The 20,333-nt window shown below is 48.2% G+C and overlaps 1 protein-coding gene across 1 annotated transcript in view; it reads right to left on the reverse strand.

Annotated features, from left to right (window-relative positions):
* LOC144692949 (latent-transforming growth factor beta-binding protein 2-like) overlaps window positions 1-20,333 on the reverse strand; it is a 662,780-nt gene that overhangs the window by 150,959 nt on the left and 491,488 nt on the right. Inside the window, exons 22-24 of the mRNA XM_078562124.1 lie at window positions 11,218-11,343; window positions 6,906-7,031; window positions 2,606-2,731 (exon numbers count right to left, since the gene is read on the reverse strand). Coding sequence (XP_078418250.1) covers window positions 2,606-2,731; window positions 6,906-7,031; window positions 11,218-11,343 — 378 coding nt within the window. The remainder of the gene's footprint in view (window positions 1-2,605; window positions 2,732-6,905; window positions 7,032-11,217; window positions 11,344-20,333) is intronic.

Consider the following 20,333-nt stretch of genomic DNA (forward strand, 5'->3'; position numbering starts at 1 on the left):
TTGCTATCTTGACTCCATTCTCTCTCCCCTTGTCCAGTCCGTTCCCACCTACATCCGTGATTCCTCTGACACCCTACATCATATCAACAATTTCCAGTTCACTGGCCCCAACCGCCTCCTCTTCACCATGGACGTCTAATCCCTCTACACCTCTATCCCCCAGCGGGATGGTCTGATGGCTCTCCACTTCTTCCTCGAACAGAGCCCCGAACAATCCCCATCCACCACTACTCTCCTCCGTCTGGCTGAACTTGTTCTCACACTGAACAATTTCTCCTTAAACTCCTCTCACTTCCTCCAAAGAAAAGGTGTGGCTATGGGTACCCGCATGGGCCCCAGCTATGCCTGTCTCTTTATGGGGTATGTGGAACATTCCTTGTTCCGGTCCTACTCCGGCCCCCTCCCACAACTCTTTCTCCGGTACATTGATGATTGCTTCGGTGCTGCTTCATGCTCTCGTCTGGACCTGGAAAAATATATTAATTTTGCTTCCAATTTCCGCCCCTCCATCATTTTCACATGGTCCATCTCTGACACTTCCCTTCCCTTCCTTGACCTCTCTGTCTCAATTTCTGGTGATAGACTGTCCACCGATATTCATTACAAGCAGACCCACTCCCACAGCTACCTCGACTACAGCTCTTCACACCCCGCTTCCTGTAAGGCCTCCATCCGATTTTCTCAGTTCCTTCGCCTCCGTCGCATCTGTTCTGATGATGCCACGTTCAAAAACAGTTCCTCAGACATGTCTTCCTTCTTCCTTAACCGAGGTTTTCCCCTCACGGTGGTTGACAGGGCCCACAAGCGTGTCTGGCCCATCTCCTGCGCCCTCATACCTTCCTCTCCCTCCCAGAACCATGATAGGGTCCCCCTTGTGTCCTCACTTATCACCCCACCAGTTTCCGCATTCAAAGGATCATCTTCCGCCATTTCCGCCAACTCCAGCATGATGCCACCACCAAACACATCTTCCCTTCTCCCCCCCCGGTGGCATTCCACAGGGATCGTTCCCTCCGGGACACCCAGGTCCACTCCGCCATCACCCCCTACACCTCAACCCCCTCCCACGGCACCTTCCCATACAACCGCAGAAGGTGCAACCGTCCAAGGGCCCAAACACTCCTTTCAAAGAAGCAGCATTTCACTTGCACTTCCCTCAATTTAGTCTACTGCATTCGTTGCTCCCAATGCGGTTTCCTCTACATTGGAGAGACCAAACGCAGACTTTGTGACCGCTTTGCAGAACACCTTTGGTCTGTCCGCAAGCATGACCCAGATCTCCCTGTCGTTTGCACCCTGCTCTCCCCCCTGCTCTCATGCCCACATGTCCGTCCTTGGCCTGCTGCGTTGTTCTAGTGAAGCTCAACACAAACTGGAGGAACAGCACCTCATCTTCTGACTAGGCACTTTACAGCTTTCCAGACTGAATATTGAGTTCAACAATTTTAGATCATGAACTCTCTCCTCCATCCCCACCCCCTTTCCGATTACCCCCCCTTTTTTTTCTCCAATAATTTATATAGATTTTTCTTTTCCCACCTATTTCCATCAGTTTTAAATGTATTTCCATCCATTGTTTTATCTCTACCTTTTAGTCTATTTCGATCCCTTCCCTTCACCCCACCCCACCCCCACTAGGGCTATCTGTACCTTGCTTGTTCTGCTTTCTACCCTTAATTAGCACATTCATTAGATAATATCACCACCTTCAACATCTCTTTGTCCTTTTGTCTATGACATCTTTTGGCTATCTCCACCTATCACTGGCCCTCTATCCAGCTCTACCACCCCACCTTAAACCAGCTTATATTTCACCTCTTTTCTATTTTTATGTAGTTCTGTTGAAGAGTCATACGGACTCGAAACGTTAACTGTGTTCCTCTCCACAGATGCTGCCAGACCTGCTGAGTTTTTCCAGGTAATTTTATTTTTGCTTTGGATTTCCAGAATCCGCAGTTTTTTGCTTTTAACATAGAAATACTTGTTGCACAGGCAGGTCTGCTAGAGAGCCTATTGTAATTGTCAAGGGGAATGGAGGAGTTTGGCTCTAACTTGACATAGGGCTTCATGTAGAAGTTGGAGCCCATCCGTCTCAGTGTGAAAATGGTGGCCAATTCCATGGCCAGGATTTTATGGCCCCGCCACGGCATATTTCCCCCCGGTGGATGCAGTGAGTCATTTAAATCTCCATTCAGTTTGCCGGGACTGTAATATCCCTCCAGGCGAGAGGAACCATAAAATCCTGACCCATGAGTACACTATGGGTCCGGCTGTGATGCAACATCTGATAGTGGTTGTCTTAGCTTCCATTGCAGCACAGACAGAAGCCACACAACATCTATGCAATGGAAGCTCAGAGTGAGGTCATGAGATCTCTCCTTGCTGCTAAGCAAACCCAGCTTGGTGCCATATAGGATCAGACTGTTACCATCATGACTGAAGATACCAGTGCAGAAAGGGGCTTGCAGGTTCTCACAGTAGTCCAGCAATCTGTTCTTCAGCACATTATTCAGTTTGCTGAGTTGATGCCCTGGGGGAATGGCGGTGTAAACAAACTTCATATTTCAAACATGGAACTCCTACACCAAATCTCTGTCATACCTACCTTCACATCTGTCTCTGTCTTCTGATATTCTGTATCCAGAATTGCAGGATGAACATGTGTAAGATCCCTCAGTATTTGTACAAAGTCCATTAAAACAAACATCAAGCGATACACATTCGTCAATATCTATAATACAAAGCACAATAAATTGAGTTGAAGTTGTCTTTATTCAAGATTTAAGAAAAAAATACTTTTTTCAGCCAATTAATAAATTATTTTTGTATATGATCTGCCTTAAATCTGTTATCCTTAAAGAACTTTGAGGTTATAGGCCCAGAAATTCAGGTGTTTCCATTTTAAGGGCATGCAGCAGGTACAGGTTATGACGGCTCTGCCTGTTGACCGCCACTTCTCTTCAAGAAATATTGCTCCTCTCTCCGACAGGATTTCCGTGTCTCTCTTTTGCCTTGTTGACTGCCACTTCTCTTCAAGGAAAGACTACCTTGAAGAAGTATTGCTCTTCTCTCCGACAGGATTTCCCTGTCTCTCTTTTGCCTTGTTCATCTTCATTGCTTTCCATTTCTCTCCTGGTGTTTGACGAGGTGTTTACTAAAACCCGCTTTCACAGCCATATTTCCTTCCTCAGTGACTGTCTCCGTCTCCAACTTACCCCACGTGAATTTCACATGAAGTTCCATCCCTCATGTTTCGAACCCACCCAGGATTACAGGTATCTCCGGGACATACAACGCTCCTCGGACTGCTGTTCTCGTCGCATTCTGAGATCCACACTCAGTGCCATGCGCCGCCATATGAACACACTCGACCTCTCTCTCCAGCAGCACCGTCGCACCCTATTTCTAAGCTGCGCACGCCCCCAGTTTCATTTTATTCTTCGTCTCATCCGACGCCTCAAGAAGAAACTTTGTCTCTTTCTTTCAGGTTCAAAGGAACGCAAGCTCCAACAACTCATCGACACCAACATCCATCCAGGTCCCTCCACCCCTGCCTGTCCCTCTGTCCCCATCCTGTCTTCCAATCCGAGCCCCGGACGTGTATTCGCCATACACCCTGACCTTCCCCTCTCCGGTGCTCAACGTTCAGTGCTCAGCAAAGGATTTAGTTTCATACCCTTAGGCCCTCATCTCAATGAATTTCGGGCTCGGCACGATGCTGAACTCATTTTCCGCCGCCTTCCTCTCCGTGCTCACTTTTTTGGGCAGGAGTCCTCTCCCCGTTCAACGGACTCTTTTACCCGCCTCCAATATTCTCCCTCCACCTGGACCCCTCCCTCTGGAGTCTTACCTTCTCTTGATCTTTTCATTGAGGACTGTCGGCGTGACATTAGTCGTCTCAATTTCTCTGCTCCTCTCACCCACTCTAACCTGTCTCTCTCTGAACTTGCTGCACTCTGTTCTCTAAGGTCCAACCTTGACATTGTCATCAAACCTGTTGACAAGGGTGGTGCTGTTGTTGTCTGGCGCACTGGCCTCTACCTTACAGAGGCTGAGCGTCAACTCGCAGACACTTCCTCCTACCTCCCCCAGATAATGACCTCACCACTGAACATCAAGCCATTGTTTCCAGGACTGTTACTGACCTCATCTCCTCTGGAGATCTTCCTTCCACAGCTTCCAACCTGATAGTCTCCCAACCTCAGACGGCCCGCTTCTACCTCCTACCCAAAATCCACAAACAGACCTGTCCCGGCAGACCGATCATGTCAGCCTGTTCCTGCCTCACGGAACTCATTTCTTGCTATCTTGACTCCATTCTCTCTCCCCTTGTCCAGTCCGTTCCCACCTACATCCGTGATTCCTCTGACACCCTACATCATATCAACAATTTCCAATTCCCTGGCCCCAACCGCCTCCTCTTCACCATGGACGTCCAATCCCTCTACACCTCTATCCCCCAGCGGGATGGTCTGATGGCGCTCCACTTCTTCCTCGAACAGAGCCCCGAACAATCCCCATCCACCACTACTCTCCTCCGTCTGGCTGAACTTGTTCTCACACTGAACAATTTCTCCTTAAACTCCTCTCACTTCCTCCAAAGAAAAGGTGTGGCTATGGGTACCCGCATGGGCCCCAGCTATGCCTGTCTCTTTATGGGGTATGTTGAACATTCCTTGTTCCGGTCCTACTCCGGCCCCCTCCCACAACTCTTTCTCCGGTACATTGATGATTGCTTCGGTGCTGCTTCATGCTCTCGTCTGGACCTGGAAAAATATATTAATTTTGCTTCCAATTTCCGCCCCTCCATCATTTTCACATGGTCCATCTCTGACACTTCCCTTCCCTTCCTTGACCTCTCTGTCTCAATTTCTGGTGATAGACTGTCCACCGATATTCATTACAAGCAGACCCACTCCCACAGCTACCTCGACTACAGCTCCTCACACCCCGCTTCCTGTAAGGCCTCCATCCGATTTTCTCAGTTCCTTCGCCTCCGTCGCATCTGTTCTGATGATGCCACGTTCAAAAACAGTTCCTCAGACATGTCTTCCTTCTTCCTTAACCGAGGTTTTCCCCTCACGGTGGTTGACAGGGCCCACAAGCGTGTCTGGCCCATCTCCTGCGCCCTCATACCTTCCTCTCCCTCCCAGAACCATGATAGGGTCCCCCTTGTGTCCTCACTTATCACCCCACCAGTTTCCGCATTCAAAGGATCATCTTCCGCCATTTCCGCCAACTCCAGCATGATGCCACCACCAAACACATCTTCCCTTCTCCCCCCCCGGTGGCATTCCACAGGGATCGTTCCCTCCGGGACACCCAGGTCCACTCCGCCATCACCCCCTACACCTCAACCCCCTCCCACGGCACCTTCCCATACAACCGCAGAAGGTGCAACCGTCCAAGGGCCCAAACACTCCTTTCAAAGAAGCAGCATTTCACTTGCACTTCCCTCAATTTAGTCTACTGCATTCGTTGCTCCCAATGCGGTTTCCTCTACATTGGAGAGACCAAACGCAGACTTTGTGACCGCTTTGCAGAACACCTTTGGTCTGTCCGCAAGCATGACCCAGATCTCCCTGTCGTTTGCACCCTGCTCTCCCCCCTGCTCTCATGCCCACATGTCCGTCCTTGGCCTGCTGCGTTGTTCTAGTGAAGCTCAACACAAACTGGAGGAACAGCACCTCATCTTCTGACTAGGCACTTTACAGCTTTCCAGACTGAATATTGAGTTCAACAATTTTAGATCATGAACTCTCTCCTCCATCCCCACCCCCTTTCCGATTACCCCCCCTTTTTTTTCTCCAATAATTTATATAGATTTTTCTTTTCCCACCTATTTCCATCAGTTTTAAATGTATTTCCATCCATTGTTTTATCTCTACCTTTTAGTCTATTTCGATCCCTTCCCTTCACCCCACCCCACCCCCACTAGGGCTATCTGTACCTTGCTTGTTCTGCTTTCTACCCTTAATTAGCACATTCATTAGATAATATCACCACCTTCAACATCTCTTTGTCCTTTTGTCTATGACATCTTTTGGCTATCTCCACCTATCACTGGCCCTCTATCCAGCTCTACCACCCCACCTTAAACCAGCTTATATTTCACCTCTTTTCTATTTTTATGTAGTTCTGTTGAAGAGTCATACGGACTCGAAACGTTAACTGTGTTCCTCTCCACAGATGCTGCCAGACCTGCTGAGTTTTTCCAGGTAATTTTATTTTTGCTTTGGATTTCCAGAATCCGCAGTTTTTTGCTTTTAACATAGAAATACTTGTTGCACAGGCAGGTCTGCTAGAGAGCCTATTGTAATTGTCAAGGGGAATGGAGGAGTTTGGCTCTAACTTGACATAGGGCTTCATGTAGAAGTTGGAGCCCATCCGTCTCAGTGTGAAAATGGTGGCCAATTCCATGGCCAGGATTTTATGGCCCCGCCACGGCATATTTCCCCCCGGTGGATGCAGTGAGTCATTTAAATCTCCATTCAGTTTGCCGGGACTGTAATATCCCTCCAGGCGAGAGGAACCATAAAATCCTGACCCATGAGTACACTATGGGTCCGGCTGTGATGCAACATCTGATAGTGGTTGTCTTAGCTTCCATTGCAGCACAGACAGAAGCCACACAACATCTATGCAATGGAAGCTCAGAGTGAGGTCATGAGATCTCTCCTTGCTGCTAAGCAAACCCAGCTTGGTGCCATATAGGATCAGACTGTTACCATCATGACTGAAGATACCAGTGCAGAAAGGGGCTTGCAGGTTCTCACAGTAGTCCAGCAATCTGTTCTTCAGCACATTATTCAGTTTGCTGAGTTGATGCCCTGGGGGAATGGCGGTGTAAACAAACTTCATATTTCAAACATGGAACTCCTACACCAAATCTCTGTCATACCTACCTTCACATCTGTCTCTGTCTTCTGATATTCTGTATCCAGAATTGCAGGATGAACATGTGTAAGATCCCTCAGTATTTGTACAAAGTCCATTAAAACAAACATCAAGCGTTACACATTCGTCAATATCTATAATACAAAGCACAATAAATTGAGTTGAAGTTGTCTTTATTCAAGATTTAAGAAAAAAATACTTTTTTCAGCCAATTAATAAATTATTTTTGTATATGATCTGCCTTAAATCTGTTATCCTTAAAGAACTTTGAGGTTATAGGCCCAGAAATTCAGGTGTTTCCATTTTAAGGGCATGCAGCAGGTACAGGTTATGACGGCTCTGCCTGTTGACCGCCACTTCTCTTCAAGAAATATTGCTCCTCTCTCCGACAGGATTTCCGTGTCTCTCTTTTGCCTTGTTGACTGCCACCTCTCTTCAAGGAAAGACTACCTTGAAGAAGTATTGCTCTTCTCTCCGACAGGATTTCCGTGTCTCTCTTTTGCCTTGTTCATCTTCATTGCTTTCCATTTCTCTCCTGGTGTTTGACAAGGTGTTTACTAAAACCCGCTTTCACAGCCATATTTCCTTCCTCAGTGACTGTCTCCGTCTCCAACTTACCCCACGTGAATTTCAAATGAAGTTCCATCCCTCATGTTTCGAACCCACCCAGGATTACAGGTATCTCCGGGACATACAATGCTCCTCGGACTGCTGTTCTCGTCGCATTCTGAGATCCACACTCAGTGCCATGCGCCGCCATATGAACACACTCGACCTCTCTCTCCAGCAGCACCGCCGCACCCTACTTCTAAGCTGTGTGTGCCCCCAGTTTCATTTTATTCTTCGTCTCATCCGACGCCTTAACAAGAAACTTTGTCTCTTTCTTTCAGGTTCAAAGGAACGCAAGCTCCAACAACTCATCGACACCAACACCCATCCAGGACCCTCCACCCCTGCCTGTCCCTCTGTCCCCATCCTGTCTTCCAATTCCAGCCCCGGACGTGTCTTCACCATACACCCTGACTTTCCCCTCTCCAATGCTGAACGTTCAGTGCTCTGCAAAGGATTTAGTTTCATACCCTTAGGCCGTCATCTCAATGAATTTCGGGCTCGGCACGATGCTGAACTCTTTTTCCGCCGCCTTCCTCTCCGTGCTCACTTCTTTGGGCAGGAGTCCTCTCCCCGTTCAACAGATCCTTTTACCCGCCTCCATTATTCTCCCTCCACCTGGACCCCTCCCTCTAGATTCTTACCTTCTCTTGATCTTTTCATTGAGGACTGTCGGCGTGACACTAGTCGTCTCAATTTCTCTGCTCCTCTCACCCACTCTAACCTGTCTCTCTCTGAACTTGCTGCACTTTGTTCTCTCAGGTCCAGCCTTGACATTGTCATAAAACCTGCTGACAAGGGTGGTGCTGTTGTTGTCTGGCACACTGGCCTCTACCTCACAGAGGCTGAGCGTCAACTCGCAGACACTTCCTCCTACCTCCCCCTGGACCATGACCCCACCACTGAACATCAAGCCATTGTTTCCAGCACTATTACTGACTTCATCTCCTCTGGAGATCTTCCTTCCACAGCTTCCAACCTGATAGTCTCCCAACCTCAGACGGCCCGCTTCTACCTCCTACCCAAAATCCACAAACAGGACTGTCCCGGCAGACCGATTGTGTCAGCCTGTTCCTGCGCCACGGAACTCATTTCTTGCTCTCTTGACTCCATTCTCTCTCCCCCTTGTCCAGTCCCTTCCCACCTACATCTGTGATTCCTCTGACACCCTACATCATATCAACAATTTCCAATTCCCTGGCCCCAACCGCCTCCTCTTCACCATGGACGTCTAATCCCTCTACACCTCCATCCCCCACCTGGATGGTCTGATGGCTCTCCACTTCTTCCTCAAATAGAGGCCCGAATAATCCCCATCCACCACTACTCTCCTCCGTCTGGCTGAACTTGTTCTCACACTGAACAATTTCTCCTTAAACTCCTCTCACTTCCTCCAAAGAAAAGGTGTGGCTATGGGTACCCGCATGGGCCCCAGCTATGCCTGTCTCTTTATGGGGTATGTGGAACATTCCTTGTTCCGGTCCTACTCCGGCCCCCTCCCACAACTCTTTTTCCGGTACATTGATGATTGCTTCGGTGCTGCTTCATGCTCTCGTCTGGACCTGGAAAAATATATTAATTTTGCTTCCAATTTCCACCCCTCCATCATTTTCATATGGTGCATCTCTGACACTTCCCTTCCCTTCCTTGACCTCTCTGTCTCAATTTCTGGTGATAGACTGTCCACCGATATTCATTACAAGTCTACCGACTCCCACAGCTACCTCGACTACAGCTCCTCACACCCCGCTTCCTGTAAGGCCTCCATCCGAGTCTCTCAGTTCCTTCACCTCCGTCGCATCTGTTCTGATGATGCCACGTTTCTCTGACATGTCTTCCTTCTTCCTTAACTGAGGTTTTCCCCTCACGGTGGTTGACAGGGCCCTCAACCATGTCTGGCTCATCTCCCGTGCCCTCACACCTTCCTCTCCCTCCCAGAACCGTGATAGGGCCCCTCTTGTGTCCTCACTTATCACCCCACCAGTCTCTGCATTCAAAGGATCATCTTCCGCCATTTCCGCCAACTCCAGCATGATGCCACCACCAAACACATCTTCCCTACACCCCCCTGGCGACATTCCGCAGGGATTGTTCCCTCCGGGACACCCTGGTCCACTCCTCCATCACCCCCTACACCTCAACCCCCTCCCACGGCACCTTCCCATGAATCCGCAGAAGGTGCAACACCTGCCCCTTTACTTCCCCTCTCCTTACCGTCTAAGGGACCAAACACTCCTTTCAAGTGAAGCAGCATTTCACTTGCACTTCCCTCAATTTAGTCTACTGCATTCGTTGCTCCCAATGTGGTTTCCTCTATATTGGAGAGACCAAACGCAGACTGGGTGACCGCTTTGCAGAACACCTTTGGTCTGTCTGCAAGCATGACCCAGATCACCCTTTCGCTTGCCATTTCAACACTCCACTGCTCTCATGTCCACATGTCCCTCCTTGGCCTGCTGCATTGTTCCAGTGAAGCTCAACACAAACTGGAGGAACAGCACCTCATCTTCTGACTAGGCACTTTACAGCCTTCCAGACTGAATATTGAGTTCAACAATTTTAGATCATGAACTCTCTCCTCCATCCCCACCCCCTTTCCGATTTCCACCCCCCCTGCTTTTTTTCCAATAATTTATAATGATTTTTCTTTACCCACCTATTTCCATTATTTTTAAATATAGTTCCATCCATTGTTTTATCTCTACCTTTTAGCCTATTTCAATCCCTTCCCTTCACCCCACCCCACCCCCACTAGGGTTATCTGTACCTTGCTTGTCCTGATTTCTACCCTTAATTAGCACATTCATTAGATAACATCATCACCTTCAACACCACTTTGTCCTTTTGTCTGACATCCTTTGGCTATCTCCACCTATCACTGGCCCTCTATCCAGCTCTACCCCCCCTTAAACCAGCTTATATTTCACCTCTTTTCTATTTTTACTTAGTTCTGTTGAAGAGTCATACAGAGTCGAAATGTTAACTGTGTTCCTCTCTGCAGATGCTGCCAGACCTGCTGAGTTTTTCCAGGTATTTTTATTTTTGTTTTGGATTTCCAGAATCCGCAGTTTTTTGCTTTTAACATAGAAATACTTGTTGCACAGGCAGGTCTGCTAGAAAGCCTATTGTCATTGTCAAGGGGAATGGAGGAGTTTGGCTCCAACTTGACATAGGGCTTCATGCAGAAGTTGGAGCCCATCCGTCTCAGTGTGGAAATGGTGGCCAATTCCATGGCCAGGATTTTATGGCCCCGCCACGGCATATTTCCCCCCGGTGGATGCAGAGAGTCATTTAAATCTCCATTCAGTTTGCCGGGACTGTAATATCCTGCCAGGCGGGAGGAATCATAAAATCCTGACCCATGAGTACACTATGGGTCCGGCTGTGATGCAACATCTGATAGTGGTTGTCTTAGCTTCCATTGCAGCACAGACAGAAGCCACACAACATCTATGCAATGGAAGCTCAGAGTGAGGTCATGAGATCTCTCCTTGCTGCTAAGCAAACCCAGCTTGGTGCCATATAGGATCAGACTGTTACCATCATGACTGACAGTGCAGAAAGTGGTTTGCAGTTTCTCACAGCAGTCCAGCAATCTGTTCTTCAGCACATTATTCAGTTTGCTGAGTTGATGCCCTGGGGGAATGGCGGTGTAAACAAACTTCATATTTCAAGCATGGAACTCCTACACCAAATCTCTGTCATACCTACCTTCACATCTGTCTCTGTCTTCTGATATTCTGTATCCAGAATTGCAGGATGAACATGTGTAAGATCCCTCAGTATTTGTACAAAGTCCATTAAAACAAACATCAAGCGATACACATTCGTCAATGTCTATAATACAAAGCACAATAAATTGATTTGAAGTTGTCTTTATTCATGAAGAAAAAAAATACTTTTTTTCAGCCAATTAATAAATTATTTTTGTATGTGAACTGCCTTAAAGCTGTTATCCTTAAAGACCTTTGAGGTTATAGGCCCAGAAATTCAGGTGTTTCCATTTTAAGGGCATGCAACAGGTGCAGGTTATGACGGCTCTGCCTGAATGGTGAAACCAGAGGCACACCTGATGCTGAGCCTCAGGCCCCATGACTGTTGAGCAGCGAGCTGTTGATGTTAATAGGCAGTTTGCCAGTGAAGGGCGATTGAAGTCTGCTGCGAGCATTGAGAATCCAGGCATTAGATATGCACCTGTTTCATTTCAGTATAAGGATAATTCTATGTTTCATGCAAGATGAAAAAGCTTTGAGCTACAAGTGCGCAATATCATTTAGAAAAAAATCATTAAAGATACATTTGCTTCAATCATGGTTTAATACAGGTTATGTGTTATTTGCAGATATGTAAGGATTTTACATATTCCTGTGTGTTTTTATGCATGTGCTGATAGTTTTGAGCAGTAGTCTTTGAAGGAGAAAGACATTTAAGCTATTTTTTTTTTCTTTTAGTTGATGTGAGCAACACTGGTAAAGCTACATTTATTGCCCGTTCCTAACTGACGAGCTGGAACTGGAACTGATATTGAACACTGTGCAATCATCTGTGAAGATCTCAAATTCTGATCTTATGATGGAGTGTAAGTCACTGATGAAGCAGTTGAAGATGGTTGGGTCTAGGATACTATCCTGAGGAAATCCTGCAGCAATGTCTTGGGCTGAGGTGATTGGCCTCCAACCACCACAACCATATTCCTTTGTGCTAGTTATGACTCCAGCAAGTGGAAAGTTTTCCCCAATTCCCATAGACTTCAATTTTCCTAGTGGTCCCTGATGCCACACTGAGTCAAATGTTGTCTTTATATTAAAGGCAATCAGTCTTACCTCACCTCTGTTTTCTCCATGTTTGGACTAAGGCCGCAATGAAGTCTCAAACCAGGTAACCCTGGTGGAACCCAAACTGAGCATCGGTAAGCAGGCTATTGCTGTGTAAGTGTACCTTGATAGCACTGTCCATGACACCTTCCAACACTTTGCTGATGATCGAGTGTAGATTGATGGGACGGTAATTAGCCAGATTGGATTGTCCTGCTTTTTCTGGAAAGGACATACCTGGACAATTTTCCACATGATCGGGTAGAAGCATGTGTTGCAGCTGGACTGGAACAGCTTGACTAAGAGTACAGCTAGTTCTTGGGCACAAGCATTCAGAATTGTTGTCAGGATGTTCTCAGGATCCATAACTTTTGCAGTATCCAGTATCTTCAGCCATTTAATGATATCATGTGGAGTGAATTGAACTGGCTAAAGACGATGAATTGGCAACTGAATGTGGCAGGACTGCAGAGCTTTGATCTAATCCGTTGGCTGTGTAATCGCTTAGCTCTATCAATCACATACTGCTTTCACTGCTTAGCATGCATATGTTGTAGCTTTAAGTAAGCACCTCATTTTTAGGTATGCTATGCTATGTTATTCAGCTTCTTCCAAGATCCTAAGCTAACCTGCTTCCCTCCCCACAATCACTGGCTTCCTTGACCACAGTCCGATATCTGTCTTTGATCTCTGCCCAGACCCCTGTGATCATTCCCGAGTTTCCAAGCCATGCTGCACCCAATCCCCCTCATTATCTCTACTCCAGCAGAAGGAAACCCATATGCCTGAGCACAGTCTCTGCTGCAGCATTCCTCACTTGATTGGTAAGCAAGCCTGTCAATCAGGTTTGTTCCTGGGCACAGACATCTGATAATAAAAGTAACACGCACACTGTGGAGGCATTCAGAGAAACCTGGGGAGATATTGGAGGCGGGGGTGGTGGAAAGGTATATCGGAGGTCTCAAAGAAATGGTTTGTGGGAAAACCGGAGGCCAGCGGGGAGGGTAGATGGGAGGCCTAGAGTGGGGTCAGAATCTTATCAGAAAAGCTCCAGGTGAAGTCAGAGGCCTGATTGGGAGATTCGGAGGCTGGAGGCCTCATAGGTGAAATTGGGGAGAGGTCAAGGGTCTGAGAGGAAGTGAATCAGAGGCCTTATAGGAAAGTGGGAGATTAGAGACTGAGGTTGGGGATGGGGGTGGTGGGAGGAGGGTTGGGGGGTTAGTGAGGGAAGGGGTTGGGAGTAGAGATAAGAGACCTGGGGTGTTTGGGGTAGGGTGGAAGAGATTGAAGGTTACTGAGTGATACAGATGCTTCTGAGGACTGGGAAGGGGCATCACATGCCTTGGGGGGAAGAGGTTGAAGCCCCTCTGGAAAAGGTTTGGGGAGATTGGAAGGGTTGAGAGAGGGTGAAGGTGGGGGTGGGGGGGTGGTCCTTTCACCGGGGTTTGCCCAGGCAGTCACGCTGGATCCGGTAGATAAGTGAAAAGGCATACACCTCCTGGATCCATCAGTCCTCACTTGGGTGCAGCTGCCGACCTGGAAAACCTGGAGAAGAATTTTGCCCTCGTTGGGCGGGCTAGGTGGAGTGGGCGGGGGCGGTCAGGAATCCGACCTCTACCCACGATTGGGGTCCGACTGCAATTTCACACTGGCGGGACATTTAAGACCCGCCCAGCATGAAACACAGCTCGTGGAAGGGCCGAGCGGGGTCGGGGGTCTGTTGGCTGCCGGGTCCAATGGCAACCCATTGTTTAAAGACAGGCCAGATGGGAGGGCAGGTCTATTGGCCATTCAGCCACTTGTTTTTCCGATGAGTGCCTCGCTGCCCTCCTGGAGGAGGTGGCTGCCAGAAGGGGCACCCTTGTCCCCAGAGATGGAAGGAGGAGGCCACCGCACCTCACAAAGGAAGTATGGGAGGTGGTGGCAGCCCGGGTGAGCAGCCACGGCATGGTGCGGCACACCTGTGTGTCATGAAGATATTAATGTATACACTGTTATTGGAAATTATTTTAAATTTGACTTGTGGTAGGGTCTGTGTCTGTGGGTGTGGGTGTGTGTGTCTTAATTGGATTAAAGTCAGCTAGTCTGGGTGCTTTGATGTAGAGTAGTTTTGAGATGTTAACAGTAAAATAAAGGGTGCATTTGCATTTTTGTTGAATAAACCATTCAAAGACTGGGGGTGAATTCTTGCACCTAGCTAGGAGACACCAATCAATATGTTTATATTACTAATAAAATTGGTACTATGAAAGAGATTTTATTGTTAGAAGAGGTGGAGTTCAAAGGGCCTGGTGATACAATAAGAACTTGCATTCAAAGGGAAGGCTAGGTATATACAGAGGAGTTATGTGTGGTAGATAGAGGCATGGATGATCTAAGCCTGTAAGCCTACCATTGTGCCTGCGAAGGAACAAAATGAAAGAAACCTCATTTTGAATTCATAAGATAAAATGTGCTTTGCCTTGTGTCTGTTTAAGTCTATGGGTTATTGTTGCCTTGGGGAAGATTACCTGGGAGTGATTAATTTGGGGATTTGTTTAAAAGTTATTATGGTAGTAATTTGTAGACATGTGTAGGTGTTTATTTTCTTATTAAAGTTAATAAATGTTTAATTTAATTTATATAAAAAACTTCTGAAGGCTTGGTGGTTTCATTTCTGAATTCAGAGTTGCATCTCAGAAATACCAATTGAAAATATAGGTTATGACAGCTGTTTAAAGTTTCCCTCTGGGATTTTAAATAACTCAGCCTTTACCAACTGTATCATGACACTGGGTGCAGTGCCGGAAGCACTTCAATGACCTGCTGCGCTCAGGAAGGGCGAGTACCGTGTTGGCGTGGGTCAGTGTGTTGAATTGTTTTGGACTGGCTGTCCCCTGTGGAGCTCAGGGGTGTTAGAGTCTGAGTGCCAACTGTCAATCATGCTGGCACTGGCCAAGGGGCTGAGCCCTGGCTGCTTTGACTGAGTGCCTTGCAGCTTGGGGGCCACAACCTGGGTGTGCCCTGCAAGGTGCTCCTCAGCTGTGGTTAGCTGGGGTTGGCCAGTCTGCAATAGCACTGCAGGTGGACTAATCAATGCTCCTCTGTCCTTTCAGAAGACATCCCATAACAATATTGAGAGGTTGTGGACTGGTGGAGGAGCCCCACACCTCCTCATCCTCTCCCGGTACGACCAGGAGGCCTTGGAGCTGAGGCACCGTGCACCTCGATCAACCAGCTGCAGTGAGGCTGGGGTGTCAGACGGAGTTAAGACTGCAGTGCACTGAGGTGAGAATTTCGGCTTGTGCAACCATTCTAGTGTAGTCTCTTCATTATTGGGAGCCTCAAACCTGGAGTCCCCATTGATTATTGAAAGATGTGGGCACCATGATGTAGATCTCCAATGTCTCACCAGGAATGCCTGGCATGCACAGTGACAGTGTGATGACTTTAACTAATGACATGTCCTTCTTCTCCCTTTTAGGTTCGCCAGTAGGCGTTCGCTCTCCGGACCCTGAAGGGCCACCTGACAACGGAGGACCACCATGGTCCCCAAACACCTGCATCACACCCACTCTCTGAACCAGGCACCAGAGCAGATACCAGCACCTCATTGGGCATTAGTTAGGCAGCTAGTATCTCAGTGCACATTGATGAGGGCACTTCACACTCGCTTGAGGTGCAGGCGGAGGCAGAGAGTGCCCACAGCACCGGCAGTTGGAGGACTGCTGAAGACCAGGACAATACTCAGTCGAAGGCTAATGATGGGCCTCTGGAGTCCTCCATTGAGCAGCAGATGCTGGACGTCCAGCGGGGTGTGCGGGAGAATCTGGCGGAGATCCGAGACGGTATGCGTGCCATGGCATTGTGGAGGGGTCCCTGCGGAGCGTGAGCACTGCGTTGACCCTCATGGCCGAGGGTAATGCCTCCTCCATGGAAAGAATGGTGACTCTCATGGAGTGGCAGCTCCAGGAACAGAGTCAGGGGTTCCTGGGCCTACAAGCCCTCACACAAGCACTTACTTCAGCTGGTCAGTGTACGTGTTTGAGATGGATGGGGCACCCAGCTAGGTGCCCGTCCATCAATGGCGAGCAGGGAGGTCCACGGCGACCTCACGCTGGCGCACAAGCTGCCTGTTGTCTCTGCAGGCTCCTCTCAGGGCACTCCGGATGATGGCAGCAGCTCCTCCATCCCTCTGCCAGTGACCGTGGCATCTGATGAGGCTGCGGTGACTGGGAAGATGCCAGCTGTGGCACTGGCCACTCCCTCCCAAGCGGGGCCAACACAGGCTCCACTGGCCAGAGGACGACTGCCAAGGTCATCAAGGACAACAGGACAGTGCAGTCAGCAGGCTATCTCTATGGGTCGTGAGGACTCGAAACGTCAACTCTTTTCTTCTCCACCGATGCTGCCAGACCTGCTGAGTTTTTCCAGGTAATTTTGTTTTTGTTTTAGGCTATCTCCAATGCTGGTGCCAGCGAGGGGGGAGCACCTAGACGTAGCACCCATAAACGTAAGTTGAAAGCACCTTAAGCACAAGAGGGACTGGTCACAGGTGATGTTTTGTTCCCCTTTCCATTCAAGACTATGTGAGTTCCAACATAAAATTACATTTGCTTTTGTGTTATTGCCCTGAGTATGCTTCATTTATTTTGTAGGTGCAGGGTAGGCCAGTATGTAATGCTGGATGTGGGTGGCTCAAAACTTTATTGCAAAGACACTGAGTGTATCTTGGGGGCCAAGGAAAGGGTCATTTCTCGATCCAGGATGAAGGCAGCAGCCCTGGCATGAGATGGTAATTCTTATTTGGCAGCCTAGCTGAAGACGTCCCTGGTGTCCCTGCCTCCCTGGAGGTTACTGAGGTCTGCCTCCATGCCCTCAGCGTTCTCCTCACCGTGCTCCTCTTCTGACTCACTACTAGATTCATCCTCTGTGGCCTGTTCAGCTGCATCAAGATCCTCTTCCACTAGTGGGACCCCCTTGCCAGTGTCAGATTGTGGAGAGCGCAGCATGCAACCACTATGACTGACACCCGCTCGGGGGTGGGGGGGGAGGTATTGCAGTGTGCTCCCTGAACAGTCCAGGCATCGGAAGCACATCTTGAGAAGACCTATGGTTCTGTCCACCACTGCCTTTCTGGAGGTATGGCTCCTGTTGTACCACTGCTCCACCTCTGTTCTTGGGTAACGAAGAGGTGTGATGAGCCACCTTTTCAATGCTTAGCCCTTGTGCCCCGAAGCCATCCATCCAATCAGGCTGGAGCGCTGAAGAGCCTCGGCACCTGGAAGTGTCTGAGAATGCGTGCATCATGGGAGCTGCCAGGATACCTTGCACAGACTTGTAGAATCTGCATCCTATGGTCACACACTACCTGCATGTTCATGGAGTGGAATCCCTTCCTGTTGACGAAGGCACCCGGCTGACCTGCCGGTGACTTGATGGCCACATGCGTGCAGTCGATGGCACCAGGATGCGGGGAAACCCAGCAATCACTGCAAAGCCTCTAGCTCGCTCAGCCTGGTTGGCCTTGTCCATACAGAAATGAAGGAAAGTCAATACCCACCTGAACAGAGCTTCTGTCACCAGCTTGACGCAATTGTGGACAGCTTATTGGGAGACTCCACACAGAACTCCCACTGAGCCCCAGAAAGAGGCGGAGGCATAGATGTTGAGGACCACTGTGACCTTCAGAGCCACTGGCATGGGGTGTCCACCCACACAGTCGTAGCTGATCTCAGGCCCGATCATCTGCCAAATGGAGCTCACGGTCTCCCTTGCAAGGCGAAGCCTCCTTCAGCATTGCACCTCAGACATACTGAGGTAGCTGCATCGCCGCCTGTAAACCCAAGCAGCAGGATAGTGGCGTCTTCTGCGGCCCCTTCCGCCTTGGACTTCCTGCTGGCCTGCACCCCTTGTGCCTGTGCCTCTCCTTCCACATGTCCCTCTCCTGGAAGCTGCATAGGGCCACGTGGCCTCCTCTCCCTTCTTCCCCTCTGTTCCTCCTCAGAGGAGCTGCCTCCAGCAGAAACCACAATCCCCATTACCATGGTAAGGGAAGGCTGTCTGATACCTGGAAGGGTCCACACGGTCCGAATCCTCAGGGGGCCTGGAAGACACCTATGAGTCCAGAAATGAACCCTGGAAATGCTAAGAATGAAGCCCTGAACAGAGATTAAGCTGACAAGTACCAATAAGCCACCAGAAGCAAGTTATCTCCAAAACTCCTCACTACTCACATTGACAATGCTGCTGACTCTTATCACACCTGTGGATGATGTTTTGCAAATTGTGGCCTGCCCGTTTTGCACATGTGGCGAGCGAAAAATTGCACAGGCAACATTAAATCGCCATCAATTGGATTGTCAAAGGCCTTAACCGGCCTGTTAGTTAATAGCGGGCACGGCTCCGACTCCTGCGCATGCCTGCTGAGCGAAATATTGCTCGAGTGCACGATGACGTCGGGACGCTCGCCCGACATCATCGCATGTCATTTTACACCTGAGCAGGTAGGGTGCATGCCCGCCCGTTCAGCGAAAAATTCTGCCCTGGACTTCACACTTAAATTTCAAATGTTAAATTGCAATGAGGCTGACAGCCCCGTTGTAATATTTAAAATGCCAACCAGCCTCCCTGGAATAGGTCTGTCTCCTCCCCAGCCACCACCCTTAAAACCAGAAGTGGGCAGGTTGGAGATGGGTTTGGGTTGGGATTCAATTTTCTTAAGCACTATAACCTGCCACTGAATCCAAGGACGTATGTTTTTTGAGATTAAAAATCCCCTATTATGTCTAATGTACCCTACAGGAATAGCACTTGCTGAACAGAAGGTCAATCCAAACACAGAACAATTTTCAGGCTGCATTTATGCAAATTGAATAAGTAATATATCAATCAGGAATAAGCCTGGTAGGTAGAGGAGAAACAGCTTGCTGTGGTAAAATTTAATTTATAACTTGTTAGTCACCACTTACGCTAAGTTCTCTAAATATTGGAGATAAACTTTTAAAGCATGCCAATTTTTACTCACATTCTGAATATTTTAAAAAATCTTTTCGAGGCTTCCTTGCAACAGACATTTTGTGCTGACTAATAGAGCAGGCTAGGAAGGGGGAATCTGTTCCTCAGCATCAACAGCATAGTCAAAAAATCAGTGGTAGATTCTATACATCCACATTCTTAATACATGACTAAAGAGCAAAGTGGGGAATCAGTTAAATAAGAGTATCAAACTTTTTTGGAGAAGGGAGTCAATGTAACACCTTTGTGGCCAGGGCACCGTCTTTGTTCAAGAAAGGACAGAAGAATAAATCAGGTACCAAGAGATCAATTATTCTATTCTTAGTTGTGATTAACTCTTAGAATCAACTATTTGAAATAAATTCAATAAAGCATTTAGAATTTCATGGGTTAATCAAGAATAGCCAGTCTGGAGATGTTCATTGCAAATCACGTCAACTAAATTAAATGAAGTGTTTTGACTGATTGAATAGATAAAGAAAATTAGGTAGATGCAATGATGATGGATTTTTAGAAGATATTCCATAAGGTTTCCCATAAGAGGCTTGTTCGAGAAATCAGTGAAATATTGTAAGAGGAAAGAAGGCTGCAGAGATAGAAAGTTGCTTTCTGGACAGCTAACAAAGAGCATAAATGGATGATCTTCGGAATAAAAGTAAATTGGAAGTAGTATACCCCATAGGACAGTGCTCTATCCACATTTGGCCAGAATCTTCTGTTCGGCATGCGGGGGCGAGCCCCGCATGCCGACACGTAAAATGACGCGCAGTGACGTCAGGCATGTGTCCCGACGTCACCATGTGTCATTCTGATCTTCCGTTCGGCGGGTGCACACTGGGGTCAGCTGCGTATCCGCCGAACTGTCAAAGGCCTGTTAAGGCCATTAATAAACTAATCAACCCTATTGAGAAAGCTGCCTGTCAACCTTAAGGTTGACGGGCAGGCAAAGAGCCCAGGCAGCCTTCGCATTATTCATGAAACCTCATCCACGGGCGGGATGAGGTTTCATGAAGGTTT

Source organism: Cetorhinus maximus, chromosome 18, assembly GCF_964194155.1.
Source record: "Cetorhinus maximus chromosome 18, sCetMax3.hap1.1, whole genome shotgun sequence".
Lineage (NCBI taxonomy): Eukaryota > Metazoa > Chordata > Chondrichthyes > Lamniformes > Cetorhinidae > Cetorhinus > Cetorhinus maximus.